The 13,787-nt window shown below is 38.9% G+C and overlaps 1 protein-coding gene across 3 annotated transcripts in view; it reads right to left on the bottom strand.

Annotated features, from left to right (window-relative positions):
• The window catches only part of srgap2 (SLIT-ROBO Rho GTPase activating protein 2), an 86,176-nt gene that overhangs the window by 37,277 nt on the left and 35,112 nt on the right, over positions 1 to 13,787 (bottom strand). For 2 of the 3 annotated variants that reach the window (XM_026221355.1, XM_026221357.1), the window contains exon 3: positions 4,901 to 5,093. In XM_026221355.1, coding sequence (XP_026077140.1) covers positions 4,901 to 5,093 — 193 coding nt within the window. Of the gene's footprint in view, positions 1 to 4,900; positions 5,094 to 6,299; positions 6,485 to 13,787 lie in introns of those variants that run through there. The other variant, XM_026221356.1, reaches the window with a different exon arrangement.

Here is a 13,787-nt window from a genome sequence, read left to right as displayed (position 1 = left end):
ATCCCCCTTACCTAACCCCACCCCTAAACCTACCATCACTATGATGACAGCCAATCAGGTATCTTGATCTAAAAACACCCTGATCTGGTAACTCCCATTACTTTCCTGCAGAGACCTATACTTGCCGAAGGCATGGGTTGAAGACCCAGTCAGTGACGTCACGATATGCTAATTTGTTTAAATTCATACCTACGTAAATCACCATCACCAAAATGTTAATTTTTTCGACCTACAGGCCCTTTTTTATTTTTATTTTTTACTGTTACTACAAACTAAAATATTTTTAAGGATGGCCTCATTCACTCAGTCTTGTTTGTAAGGTACATGAGAAAGTGTTGAGGGGAATTCTTCACTCTGGTGAGAAGTGTTTTACAAGGCCTCGGTTTCTGTCCAGACATGATGCTGGAAAGACATCAGTCAAGCTAGTCAGAATGGAGAGGAAATGAAACTTACCCTGCCTGCTTTCTCTTACCGTCACACACTTATGAAGTACAGGCACACACACCAGACCAGACAGACTAACTTCCTCTTGTCAAACTAAACCCTGAGCTCTTCCTCACACCTCCCGGGAGGTATCATGACACTGGATACTGCCGGACAGGCAACATTGCGACACTTGTATAGGGAAGTCTAACATAGGCAAAGTTCATTGGTCTCCTGACAGATAAGGGTGTCCATTCTTGTTGACAATATATTTACTGTCAGTAAATTTGTTGATTTCTGTAGTTGGTGGTAAATTTGTTTAAATATGCTAAATTACATTTACAACAAAACCAGCTAAGCTGACTATACAACATATGACATTATTGTGCCATAACTCACTTTAATGCACCTTTGCAAAACGAATAAAACAATAAAAAGCACCTGCTGCACATTCGTCATCATACATAATCTTGCTGTAGAAAAGGTATATCACAATCTTACTCCAAGGTTTGAATGTAAAAATAAAATAAAATTGAATGCACCTGACCTCGTAATTACAACCTCCCAATCGTAAATACTAACTGCCCAAGAAGACTTGAATGTACCATTAATGCAGGGTTCAATTAAATACACCTGAACCAGTTAATTAAGGTCTTACAGACGACTAGACACTTCCAGGCAGGTGTTTTGGATCAGTTTGAAGCTAAACTCTGCAGGATTGGTTGCCCCACATTTGTAGAGCTGGATAACCCTGAACTAATGGTGCATTTATGCCATATCGTAATTACCATCTCGTAATTTCAAGATGACAACACGTGACATGGCTGTTCATGTCCTCTGACTCGGAATTCTGCTTTTCTATGGCAACACCATCAACGCCTGGTACAGCGGTCACGTGGTACAAGTCGTAGCTCTCAGAAAGCTCCTGGTTCACAAATTGTATTTACGAGTGCTATGAGGACATGAACGCTTTTTACAAGTTGGAATCTTGTAATTATAGGAATTTCGATATGGCGTAAACACACCTTAATGGTGCATTCAAGTCCTCCTAGGAAGTTCATATTTACGAGTTGGCAAGTCGTATTTACGATGTCAGGTGTGATCAAGTAAGTCACTTTGGTCGAAACAAGGTGAGGATTTAACTTTTCTACTTAAAATTCAACTTTTAACTCTACATCTATAAAACGATGAATAAGAATGTACATCATTGTGTTGATTTGCTTTTTTTTTTAAATTAAATTTACAAATCTGACATGTTTTCTCACTGACATGCCCCCAACTCATAGCTTAAAGAAAATGTTGAGTTTCCCCACTCGTAATAACGACTTGGTGTTCATGTGCGTTCATCTTGTAAATACATTAGGAATTGAGGTAACACCATATGACAACATTTAAAAAAACTATGAAATGATGAAACCGCCATTGTCCATAACCTGTTCTTGGCTCGTGGTGTAATCTTGGATCACCACAGTGGACCATTAAGCGTGTGACACATCACCGCTTTTGTGTGACACCAGTGTAACCACCGGACTTCTTATTTGTCATGAGTCCAGACGTTGTGGTGAGTTTCAGTTGCTTCTTTGTATCAACTCAATCCATTTGTAGAAAATCAGGCATGTTAGAAATTAGGTCAGTACCACGGCGTGTTATCATTCCAGACCGCGTGTTTCTTAACCATGCTGTCCTTTCATTGCTGGGAGACTCGTCATCGGGCCTCCCGCTGGCTTGCTGAACAAATGACGTACACTGTCATACCACACATAGAGGAGCCTTTTGACCCTTGACGGAAGGCATTGAGCTGAACTCTACCCTGTGAGAACATAAGCAGCATATCAGGAATCTCCAATAGATCCCCTTTAGTTTATCGGTTTGGGGCCTCACCGACAGCTACGTTCTTCTGGAAGAGCGAGGCCGGAAAATACCTCACATTCCTTCCTGGCATCATAGTCCCAGATGTTGCCTTTTCCCTGTTAAACATGCAGATGTTGAAACTAGATTTCTGGGGCTCAGGGGACCCACGGAGGGCAGGGGATGGAATTTAGGACGAGATTATAATCCGATTAGAACATTTATCTCAGTGGGGTCACTGGAATCAGGGGTTACATGAGCAGGGGTTACTGGAGTCTTGGTGTAGTGAGGGGGTGTTCAGAGAAAGAGATGCTGTAATGCGGGGAAATGTAGAAGAACAAAAGTGAGCTATGAGGAAATCAGTAGACAAGCAGAAGAAATTATGTTAAAATGAAGAAATGTGTGAGAAATGAGGAAATGCACGCACAAGCGAGCAAAGAAATGCCTGATGGAGAAGTCTTCTTATGCTTAAGATTAGAAAATTTAAATTCACTAAGTGCTTCAAATTGTATCATAAAAAATTACGCATTTTCTTCTTCTCTTATTACTTTCCATCAATCAATCCATGATTATTAGTTCATTTCTGATAAGCTTAATTAAAATGATTAAAAAACTAATACAATTTATAAATTTGTATTAACCAGTAATAATTGATTATAGTTCATCATGTATTATAATGTATAATTTTCTATAAATGTTTTTAATTAAAATGTAGATGTTCAAATAAAATATATTCTTATTCTTAAACTGTTTATTATAAAAGTGTTAATTTATTATTATTAATATTATTTTATTTTTTCAGTAACTTCTTGATTCATTTTGTTCAAAAAAGAAAAGACAAAAATAAGTCTATCTTATAACATATTGCTGTAGACCAAAAATGAATATTGTGGTGTACACCCATTGCTTATTCTAGAGCACGTGTAGCTCTCCTTTTTTGAAACTGAACCTCTCCCAGGGTCTAAGGTACACAGGGGTCTCATGTGCACCATGGTCTGATAAAGCACTGAGCTGTCACACAAAACCACTCTCAAAAAAAACATGTGTGCTATCTATTGATTATTTCTAGAAGCTGTCACAGAGCCTTATGTTGACTTTCCCAGACTTAAGCCTTCAGCACTCCAAACCATTATATTGGGAGCTGAGGAGTCAAGAGCAAATACAAAGAGCAAAACAACATGAAAAGTCAAAGAGTGGAAAGGGAAGGAGCAAAGAGAAGCTTATGACAAGGTGGAAAATGAAAGAAACAATGAAATAAAGGAAAAGTTCAAGCACTGGATATCCCCCATGTCAAAACAGTGCCTGGAGCAAAACCGCCAGAAAGAAACCTGTCAAGGTACGCACACTAGAATCTGAAAAACAACTCAAATCCAGTCCAACCTATTTACACAGCAAGCATAAAAGAGTGACAATGTGTCACTGCAAATACAGAACATCGGGAGTTACCAAAGCACCTTGCTAAATGTGAACGCAAACTTTATAGTAGTCTGGAAGCTTGTTGACAGGGAAGATGTTATTGTTACCTTCATAAACGTTCTCATCGCAAACTGCTTCAGATAACGAGAAGAGTCATAATTCACACATAAGCCAGCGCAAGCAATTATACTTAAAACTTTTGAGTTTTAATTGGTCTTTAAACTCTTCTTTGCTATTCTTTGAGGATGAGGTTAACATCTTCACAAGATCAAACTGAATCCAACAGGATCCAAGCGTCTGACCACAGAGATCCGTTTAGACACTATGTACCACTGATTAATAGGCTCTTCTGCGGCATATCCTGTCATAATGACTGCTGTGAGATTGCATCATTCTCAAAGCTCGCTAGTCGGTATCGGAAAACCTGCATTCATTTAATGCCAGCTCTTCAGTATAATTGCCACATGCCTTTCTACACAACTAAGCTTTAAAAAGCCTGTTCAAAAGTCTAGTTTTATGTATAAAAATGATATCAGGGTAACTAAAAAGACCGTTTTGTTTCATGCTAAACAATAAAATTAACATTATAAGCTAATATAGCCAATCAGACAGGATAATAAAAACATTTATATCTTGAGTAAGAACATAATTGCTCTACTTCCACTGCTTTTCTTTACGTTACACCAGCTGTTTCTTTGTAATATGCCATAATAACACTAACTGCTACAGAATCAGGATCAAATATGGGTCACTGGAGCAGAACCAAGAACTTCAAAAGAAATCCTCGATTTAATTCCACGATCAGAATCCCTGCTGCTATCTCATCAGAGATATGAGACAACCCTCTTAAATAACAGCGGGGTCTTGTGAAATCCTCAAAGGACTTACTGTATTTACATTGCCAGAAGCTGGTTCATCATCATTCTGACAAACAAGGAGACTCTCTTTACGCCTACATGCTAAAATATGAGTTTTTACCGTAGATTTGAATGACTTTATCTGGAATAAGCCAAAAGGCAGGTGTTGACTCAACCATCTCAACTTTCACTGCAACACAGCTTTTTGATTGTGTAAGAGATGGAAAATAAAACCTGGATAAACATATTGATTTCAAACCTTGCCCAGGCAATGGCACAGATCACAGGACTATGATGTATCAGCAACAAATTAAATAAAAAAGGCTTGCTGGAAACACGGCCAAATGCTCTCTTACTTGAATTGAGGGTCCTTTGTGTAACGCGTTTTGGCCAGGAACCTCTCGGCTAGTTTCTCCAGGTTGCGTGAGTAGTCCATCTCGATCTCCGCCTTCTTGCGGAAGAAGTCCTGCAGGTCCTGCAGGAGCTGCACACGGAGCTCACATTGCTGGTCCAAACACTTAAGCTGCTCCACCAACTGGGCTCGGATCTCTGCCAATCAGAGGAGGAGAAGAAGCAGAGTTATTACAATACTTCACACTCCGGTTATGCATTCTATAGGTGTTTAGAGCAGAATGTAAATTGTACTACTGAAAAATCACACACTTACCACCACCACCATCATCTATCTACACAACTTAACCATACACTAACATTTAAACATTTGGGGTTGGTCAGATTTTTTGAAAAAACTCTATCTTATGGTAAAAATAATCCCTCAGCAAGGGCCATGAGAGACATTTTTTTTTCCCTACAAATGGAAAGTTTGCCATCATAATTTAATCTAGGATGCTTCAGGTTTAGGTTTTCTATAGAACTCCACATATGTGGAATATTCCTTAAGCCACCAAAATTATACTCAATGCATGAATAAAATCATGAGATGCCAATTTTTTCCTGTAATTTGATAACTAACTGGGGAAATAAGCATTTCTTTTTTAAATGCTCAAACCGTAAAAATGTACGCCCGGTAAACTCAACCTCTATGGAGGAAAGTGTCTTTTGGACATTGTTTTCCATGGAAAACTCAATTAAAATGCAAAATATTTCAATGTAGGACTGCTCACTATAACATATAACTCCGATTCAGACAGAAAAAAAAAATTGTCATCCACATTTCACAATCTAGTCTATGCGGCTCTAGTATAGTTCCTCAAAACATGTCAAAAATAGCTGGTGAGCAGACATTTCAGCCCTTTATGCAAAATCAAATGTTTCAAAGAACAGGATTTATGATCATCATTAAGTCAATTGTTACATTAACACTTCTCAATAGACAGAAAGATAGGGTCAAGAGAGCTCTTCACAGAGGTCCATCATGCACACACACACACACACACTACTCCGCTCAATCCCGAGAACCTATTGAAATATTGAATTTTGATGTTTAACTTTACATTGATCTCTTGGGAAGCCTAGAACTATGGATATTCCTGCTTGTCCTGAATACTAAAGCTCCAATTAAAAAAACATGACACGATACAGAAGAGCCATATAATTTAGCTGTCGTATAGCAGTTTAATTATTCAATTAGTCCTTCATCCAAACATGAAAAACTACAAGCTAGCACCCATTTCATCGTACAGTTCCAGAATCACATTTCAGTTGATCTACTGACAGCAAGTCGTGAGTTCGCTTTCAAACCAGTGTCACGGGTGATGAGAAAACAACCTGAGAAAGTCCAAGAATCAACAGTACCTTTGCATTTCCTGCTGTAAAGAAATCTGATGACTTTTGCCTCCATATGCTCTAATTTTTCCAGCCCGAAGAGAGGAGACCAGCGTGGTGTGACAGTCCTAGGGCTATGATACTCAGCTGTCCCGACTCTATTGTACTTCTGCGCTGAGACCACACTTTCATTCTGACATCATACAGAAGTGGGATTTCCACAGCCTCTGTGTCTCGGTCAAGTCAAACACAACAAAGATCACACCATTTACATCCTAGGACTGTAGGACTGGGCTTTTCCCACTTCATATGACTCACTGTGATTTTTACATGACTATATCATAAGGCAGCCCTAGTCTGTGAAAATAACGACACAGGCCTTATTTCTGACATGCAAACATGTGTCAGTACCACTGATACGTGTAATTTTCTGCCCTCTGTATAATTTATGATCATGGGAAATGAGTCAGTGACACATTGTAATGCCTTAGCTCTTAATAAACCCTGTAATTGTAGCAAAAAGCAAAGCATCTCCAAACACGCACAGACAGAATGGTCAATGAGCCAGTCAGGCCTTCATGGGTTTAATAATGCAATTATGAGCTCATTTGTTTCATTTTTATTGAGATACAAAGGAAAACAGTACAGATTTGTATATTGGCATCCTTAAAAAAGCAGTGAATAAATCCTCAAAATCCCCTGGTTTTCAAACTGGGGTAAAATAAAACTAAGATTTCAGTCCCTCCAGAAAAACGCGATTATGCGATCGCCTGTTTAATGCATAATCAGCCAAAGGCCGCATATTTATGCGGGGTCGCATTTTTTCAAATCGCCGCGCTTTTGCCGCATAAATTGTCGATTTCAGAAAGCAAAATATGCGGGGCTAGCATTATTTCATAATCACTGTATTTTCGTTGCAAAAAATTCACATATATATTAGCAAAAAGTTGAAAAATTTTGCGTTTACTTCACACAAGTAAAGCGCAATTTTCCCCCTATTGCCATGGGAACCTTATGAAGTGACGTAATTATGTGACGTGAACATCATCTGCAAACCCCGCGGTGATACCAGGGTGAAATTTGAAGCGCGCAAATCATTCTTATTTGCCAACAAAAATAAGTGCAAAACAACACGCAAAGTAGTTTCCCGATTTGTTACATGAAAGTGGAGCCAAATTATATTGCGAGAACTTGCGAAACTGCGGTTTGATGAAATAGAGAAAAAGTGAAAAAGTGATTCCCCCAACACCTCCTTCTCACTAGGCTACTAAAACTGTTGTAGTTTCATTCAGAAGTTGATGCAACTTTACAGTTGTAAGATTGCACTTTTTTGTTACAGAACAGTACCAAAAACATACAGTTGTAATTATTTTAGTAGTATGTAAAAATTTACGCTGAAGTAAGAGATTGCAACTTAAATATTCTGTGATTTAGTATGCTCGCTTATCATAGGAAGTAATAAGAAATTACTCTTTACATTAAGGTAGTAGCCTAGTGAGAAAAAGGTGTTGGGGGAATCACCTTTTTTTCTCTTTTTCATCAAACTGCAGTTTTTGCAAGTTCACGCAATTTCATCGCATACAATTGCAAAAATATCCCGCATATTCCATCGCATTTTTTAAGAAAACGTGCCGCAAAATCAAGGATTTTGCCCGCAACAATCACAAAAAAATATCAGCGTTTTTCTGGAGGGACTGAGATTTGGTGTAGATAAGCATTTTTGGAATTGTAAAGGGTCCATTAAAGTGTCTAGATCGTAGTGGTGGCGTGATTCTGATGTTTTTTATGGCCGAATGAGTTCATTCATGCATACTGTATGTAAAAACTTCAGCCCTTGATTGGATAGATGAAGGGCATGAAGCCAACAGGGCTGTGCGGGCTAGGGAAAGAAACCGAGGTATAGATCTAATGACAGCACATTAAGCAAGTCTCTGCTGGAAAAGTAAAACAGTAATATTAAGTATAACCTGAACAGTTTGTGCCAAATGCAATACAAGTTAGAACAAGCATGACAACTGATTAACTCTGGATCAGTTGAAATGTACAGTAAGTGATCTTCACTCCTCTTTATGTGGAGATTTGAGAAGAGCAGTAAACGCTATCACTGTCATCAACAGCAGAAAGAGTGTAATCTAACCACACTCTCAGGGAAACTCAAGTCAGATGTTCTGCATTTGTCTCAAGTGCTCATAAAATGTTTCCCAAGTCTGAGAAACACTGTGCTACCAATTCTCTGGCCATCCTGCTGTTCTACAGCTACGGGAAAATCCTTTAAAAAATCCCTGAGTGGGAAAAAACAAACACCTACACGCAGTTAGAGAAAATAAAATGAAAACTGAAAATAAAATGATATTTAAAAATTCTCTTTAGCTCCATATCCACCTCCACAGGCTGACTGAACTCTATGAATTATTCATTAATAAAAAGCTATTCAAGCATAATATGCCTCTTAAAAACATTCAATCAGTCCTTAGGTCAGAAACCTGTCCATGGCATTAAAATGGATATTAAATGGATAGGGATTATTAAAATAAATAAATAATAATTTTAGATATTTAAGATAGAAACACATAAATATTAGCTCTTTCATTCAACAGAGTAAGTACATTCTACACAAGAGAGGAAGCAGAGGTTTTACTTCTGCAGCTGCCACAAAAAAAGCAACTCTTGCCTCACTGTAATTCTAACTACTTCATTTAATTTTACTTTTTTTTTTTTTGAAGAAAGAGCAGTTCTTTTTTTTCTTCTGAATCAACAAACAAGTAAACTGACCTTGCTTTAAATGGCTTATTTGACTGTGCCTGAGTTGAGCATGTCATAAACATTAAAGGGGGGGTGAAATGCTACTTCATGCATAATGAGTTTTTTACACTGTTAAAGAGTTGGATTCCCATGCTAAACATGGACAAAGTTTCAAAAATTAAGTTGTACGTTTGAAGGAGTATTTCTGTTCCAAAAATGCTCCTTCCGGTTTGTCACAAGTTTTGGAAAGTTTTTTTCGAGTATGGCTCTGTGTGACGTTAGATGGAGCGGAACTTCCTTATATGGGTCCTGAGGCACTTCTGCTGGAAGAGCGCGCGCTCCCGTATAGCAGAGCACTGAGAGCACAACAGACATTCACTGATCAGTGTGAGAGACCAAATTGTCACAAAAGAAGTGTGTTTTTGGTTGCCAGGGCAAGACAACCCTGCACAGATTACCAAAAAAAAAAACAGCATTAAGGGACCAGTGGATGGAGTTTATTTTTAAAGAGCATCGACGGAGTTGTGCAAGTGTTTGTGTTTGTTCCCTGCATTTCCAAGATGCTTGTTTTACAAACAAGGCCCAGTTTGACGACGGATTTGCGTATCGTTTAATTCTTAAGGATGATGCAATCCCAATGAAAAAGGGTCACGATCTATGTTGGAACCGCAGGCGGTGAGTAAAACTGCTTAAAATATCTCTGCCTCTCTGTTAGTGCGTCCCTCCCATGCCGGAGACCCCGGTTCGAGCCCCGCTCGGAGCGAGTCGTTGCTGCTGCTGCTCTCGTTCAGTTTCAGCCTCGGGATCTGATTCTGGATCATAAATAAACGGCTGAATCTGACTGTTAGCCATGGTTTGTTTTGGATGATGGTTTTTCCCTCACGGTAATGTCACAGTTTCCACATGCTCTCAACGCAAAAGCCTACTGGCGCTCGTGATTCTTTAGCTCCGCCCACACGTCACGCCTCCAGCCGGTCGTGTTTTTCCGGGAAAAATCGGTACAGACTATCTTTCTCTTATGAATATAATAAAACTAAAGACTTTTTGGAGTTATGAAGGATGCAGTACTACTCTATAGGTACTCAAGATTAACAGGATATTGAGTGAAAACGAGCATTTCACCCCCCCTTTAAGGTGACACAAAAGATTAAATAATCTCAGAGTAATCAGACAGCAGTGACCACTGCCTCCTAGAGTGTGTATTTTCTGAACTAGCATTGCTTAATGATCTATTTTCAAGTCTAAACGGCAGTCTGCCGTGCATGCAAACTTTTGCATTCTGCAAAGTGCTGTCTGGGACCTTCATTATAGGACAGAACCAAACATAGTGTTGAGTAATACCTGCTGGTCCCCAAACAACAATCATCACAGCTACCTGCTGAGATATCTGCTCAGTCAGGTTATTACACAGCCATGCATTATTGATTCTACTGCCTTGAACTAAGAGGAAGGGCGGGAGTGAGCAAAACAGATTGACTGACAAGCTGGCACTGGACAAAGGACTGAAATATAATCTCTGAGAGACAAGCACTGCATGTTACACATCAATGACAAATAAGAGAGCACACACACACACGCACACACACACACACACACACACATGCACACACACACACATGTTTGTTTTTGTGAAAAGTGGGTTCATCCCATAGGTGGAATGGCTTTTATACTGTACAATCTGTATATTCTATGTCCCTACACCAACCCTACACTTAACCATAACCCTCACAGGAAACTCACAATTTTTACTTTCTCAAAAAAAAAAACTCATTCTGTATGATTTAAAAACATTTTGAAAAATGGGGTCATGGGTTAATGTCTTCATAAGTCACCCTCTCCTTGTAATACCTGTGTCATACTCATGTCATTATACAGAGTTGTGTCCTGATATGTCACAAAAACAAGAGCACACACACAATTCTTTTTTTATTTATTTATTTTTTTAGAATTTTAACAAAATCACAGTGAAAATAAATAATAATTAAATAATACACACACACACACACACACACACACACACACACACACACACACACACACAGAGAGAGATTTCGAACATCTTGAATACTTACATACTTTAAGATAAAAAAAAAGTTATTAATTCATAAATAAAAAAAATTTGGGAGAGAGTCACACCACATGACATTTATCTTGTCCAACAATATCAGATGGTAGGTCAATTGTTTATTTATTTTTGAACAATTCTTCAATATATATAATGCCAAACAATATACTTTTTTCTTCTGTGGATTTTCTTTCTTAATTTTTATATTAGGACAGTTGTACACCACATTTTTGAGATTGCCATGTTGCAGATATTTTTGAGTGTGCCATGTTACATATGACATGAATTCTGAAAAACACTACACAAATAAGCTCTATTAAATTTCTAAGGACTACAGTGTAACTGCTTATAAGGGGTCTGTAATGTTGCCGTCTCTTCAAAGCCAAATCAATCCTCCTCCCCTCTTCATCCCAGCTGTCACTCTGCTCATTTCCCTGAGAGCATCTCAGCCGGCTCCCCTAAAAACCCCACCCCAAATCTGTCATATCTCATTACAAACCCTGGCTAAGGGCTCCAAACTCTAGGCTTGTCGCCAGAGCTTTAAAAGCAAGGAGATAGAAATCACCAGGAGGTAGGCGGCAAAACTGCTGTCCTCAAAAACAGAGGCCACGCTCAAAGTTTGTGAACGCTGGGGTGCCATGATGACTAAGCTGATGAGATTAGAGTTCATAGTGCCACTCTGAAACCTCACTGAGCTTGAGGACAGCACTAACAGAGAGAATGAGATGGGTTCAAGTGTCTGAAACCAACATAAACAGCTCAGGAAGCCTGTTGTTTTGAGATTAGTCATCCTCGCACGGTTGGTAAGTAGATGTTTGAGGTATTCACCAGCAGGCAAACCCTTCTGACACATTCAGAAAATCAAAAAAACTAAAAGACACCTAAATATATAACAGCAAACAACAAATCTCAACAAGTTTCAATCTGTCGGCGAAGATCTGAAAGAAACCATATTCAATTAAGGGTTTTGTTGGCAATTTTCATCAGTGGTTGGGTTTTAGAAACTTTAATGGATTGTTTACCCATAAATTAAAATTGTGATGTTATTTACTTATGTCATTGCTGAGGTTTTAAAGTATTAACCCTCTGAAGTCGATTAACGCGTATACGCGTTATGAGGCATTTTTTCCTGATAAACCCGAAAATAACTTAAATTACACTTTCAGTTTTGATGGTACAGATGAGAGCAATACATCAATCAAATCTGTAAAGGGTCTACTTTTTTTGTATACAGACAAAACAACAAAACTTTGTGCATTTATAAAATAAAGATAACAAACAAGGTGTGCTGTCTGCAGCCTTTGTCTGTGCTGATCTTCATTTAGACACGCGTAATTAAAATGAACTGTAACTTTGTGAATACTCAACGAAGAGACATGAGAGATATATCTATAGAAAGCCTGACATGTCTACTTTTAAACTAAACAATTTTGGCAATGCTGCCAAAAACAGATATTCTGTGATAAAGTAATCCATATGAAAACAACGCGATGTCCGTTTTTCACATCTCGCTTCATTATCGTCTAATGCGTCCATCCCCCGCGCAATTCGGATTCTAATGTTTCACTGAAGCACGCGGCTTGAATACGCCCATACACTTCAACATATCAACATATAAACTAGATCATATTCAATTATTTAGATATTAAATTTTGATACAAAGTACATGAACAAGTAGCATTTTGCAACAATAACAAAAATTCATATTCACTTTTGAATCACAGCTGGGGTGTGAGAAGACAAGGAAGATTCACGCACTTACTTGTGGGTTTGTGAAAAATAGCATTGTGCAGCTCTGTGCTGAGCTATTGTTTTCATACATTTTTATGGGGGAAAAAAAGAATCCAATTCTGAAAGGGACTAGTTGATTCCAGCAGGGGGGTTTGATGGTGTACACTACTTGCGTCACCAAAGGCAGCTTGAAGGAAACCATCCATTCATCAGAGCAAACAGGAAGCATAAGGGAGCTGATAGGAAATCAGTTTGTGCAGACGGCCATTCAGGGAGAGAGCTCCACAATGCAAGAGGAATTGGTCAAAGACTCTTGGGAGAATGGGAAGAACAGCTGGCTGGGATGAGGCCCTGCACCTGAGCTATGGTTTGAGGCCAACTGATTGCCCAAATTACAGGGAACATTAAAGAAAAGCACTTTTAGTTACATGCGGTACAATTCTTTGAGTCCCACTTTGGTCTGTTCATCATTTTATGACATTTCAGCGGTGCGGACACTATGGGCCCTATTTTAACGATCTGAAACGCAAGTGTCAAAGCGTGAAGCGCAAGTAAGTTTGTGGGCGGGTCTCGGCGCTGTTGCTATTTTCCCGGCGGGATAAATGGCTCTTGCGCCCGGCGCAAATCTAAAATGGGTTTGTCTGAAGTAGCTTCATTATTCATAGGTGTGTTTTGGGCGTAACGTGAAATAAACCAATCAGAGCGTCATCCAACATTCCCTTTAAAAGCAGGTGCGCAAGTTCCATTATGGATTGCTATTATTATGGCGTATTTACCAGGCGCACGCCAGGAGCGGTTCACAGCCGAGGAGACTGATGTTCTTGTAAGAGCAGTGAAAGACAGAGAAGTTGTGTTGTATGGGGATGGGAGAAACCCACCCAAAATAGCGTCGGTTAAACAGGCGTGGGAGGAAATAGCCACAATTGTTTCATCTATTTTTTTTCCTGGTTCTTGACGGACAAACCAATTTGTCAGATGTC

The sequence above is a fragment of the Carassius auratus genome, chromosome 36 (assembly GCF_003368295.1).
Source record: "Carassius auratus strain Wakin chromosome 36, ASM336829v1, whole genome shotgun sequence".
NCBI lineage: Eukaryota > Metazoa > Chordata > Actinopteri > Cypriniformes > Cyprinidae > Carassius > Carassius auratus.
The sequence above is the reverse complement of the archived record's forward strand: the minus strand, read 5'-3'. Positions and strand labels throughout refer to the sequence as shown.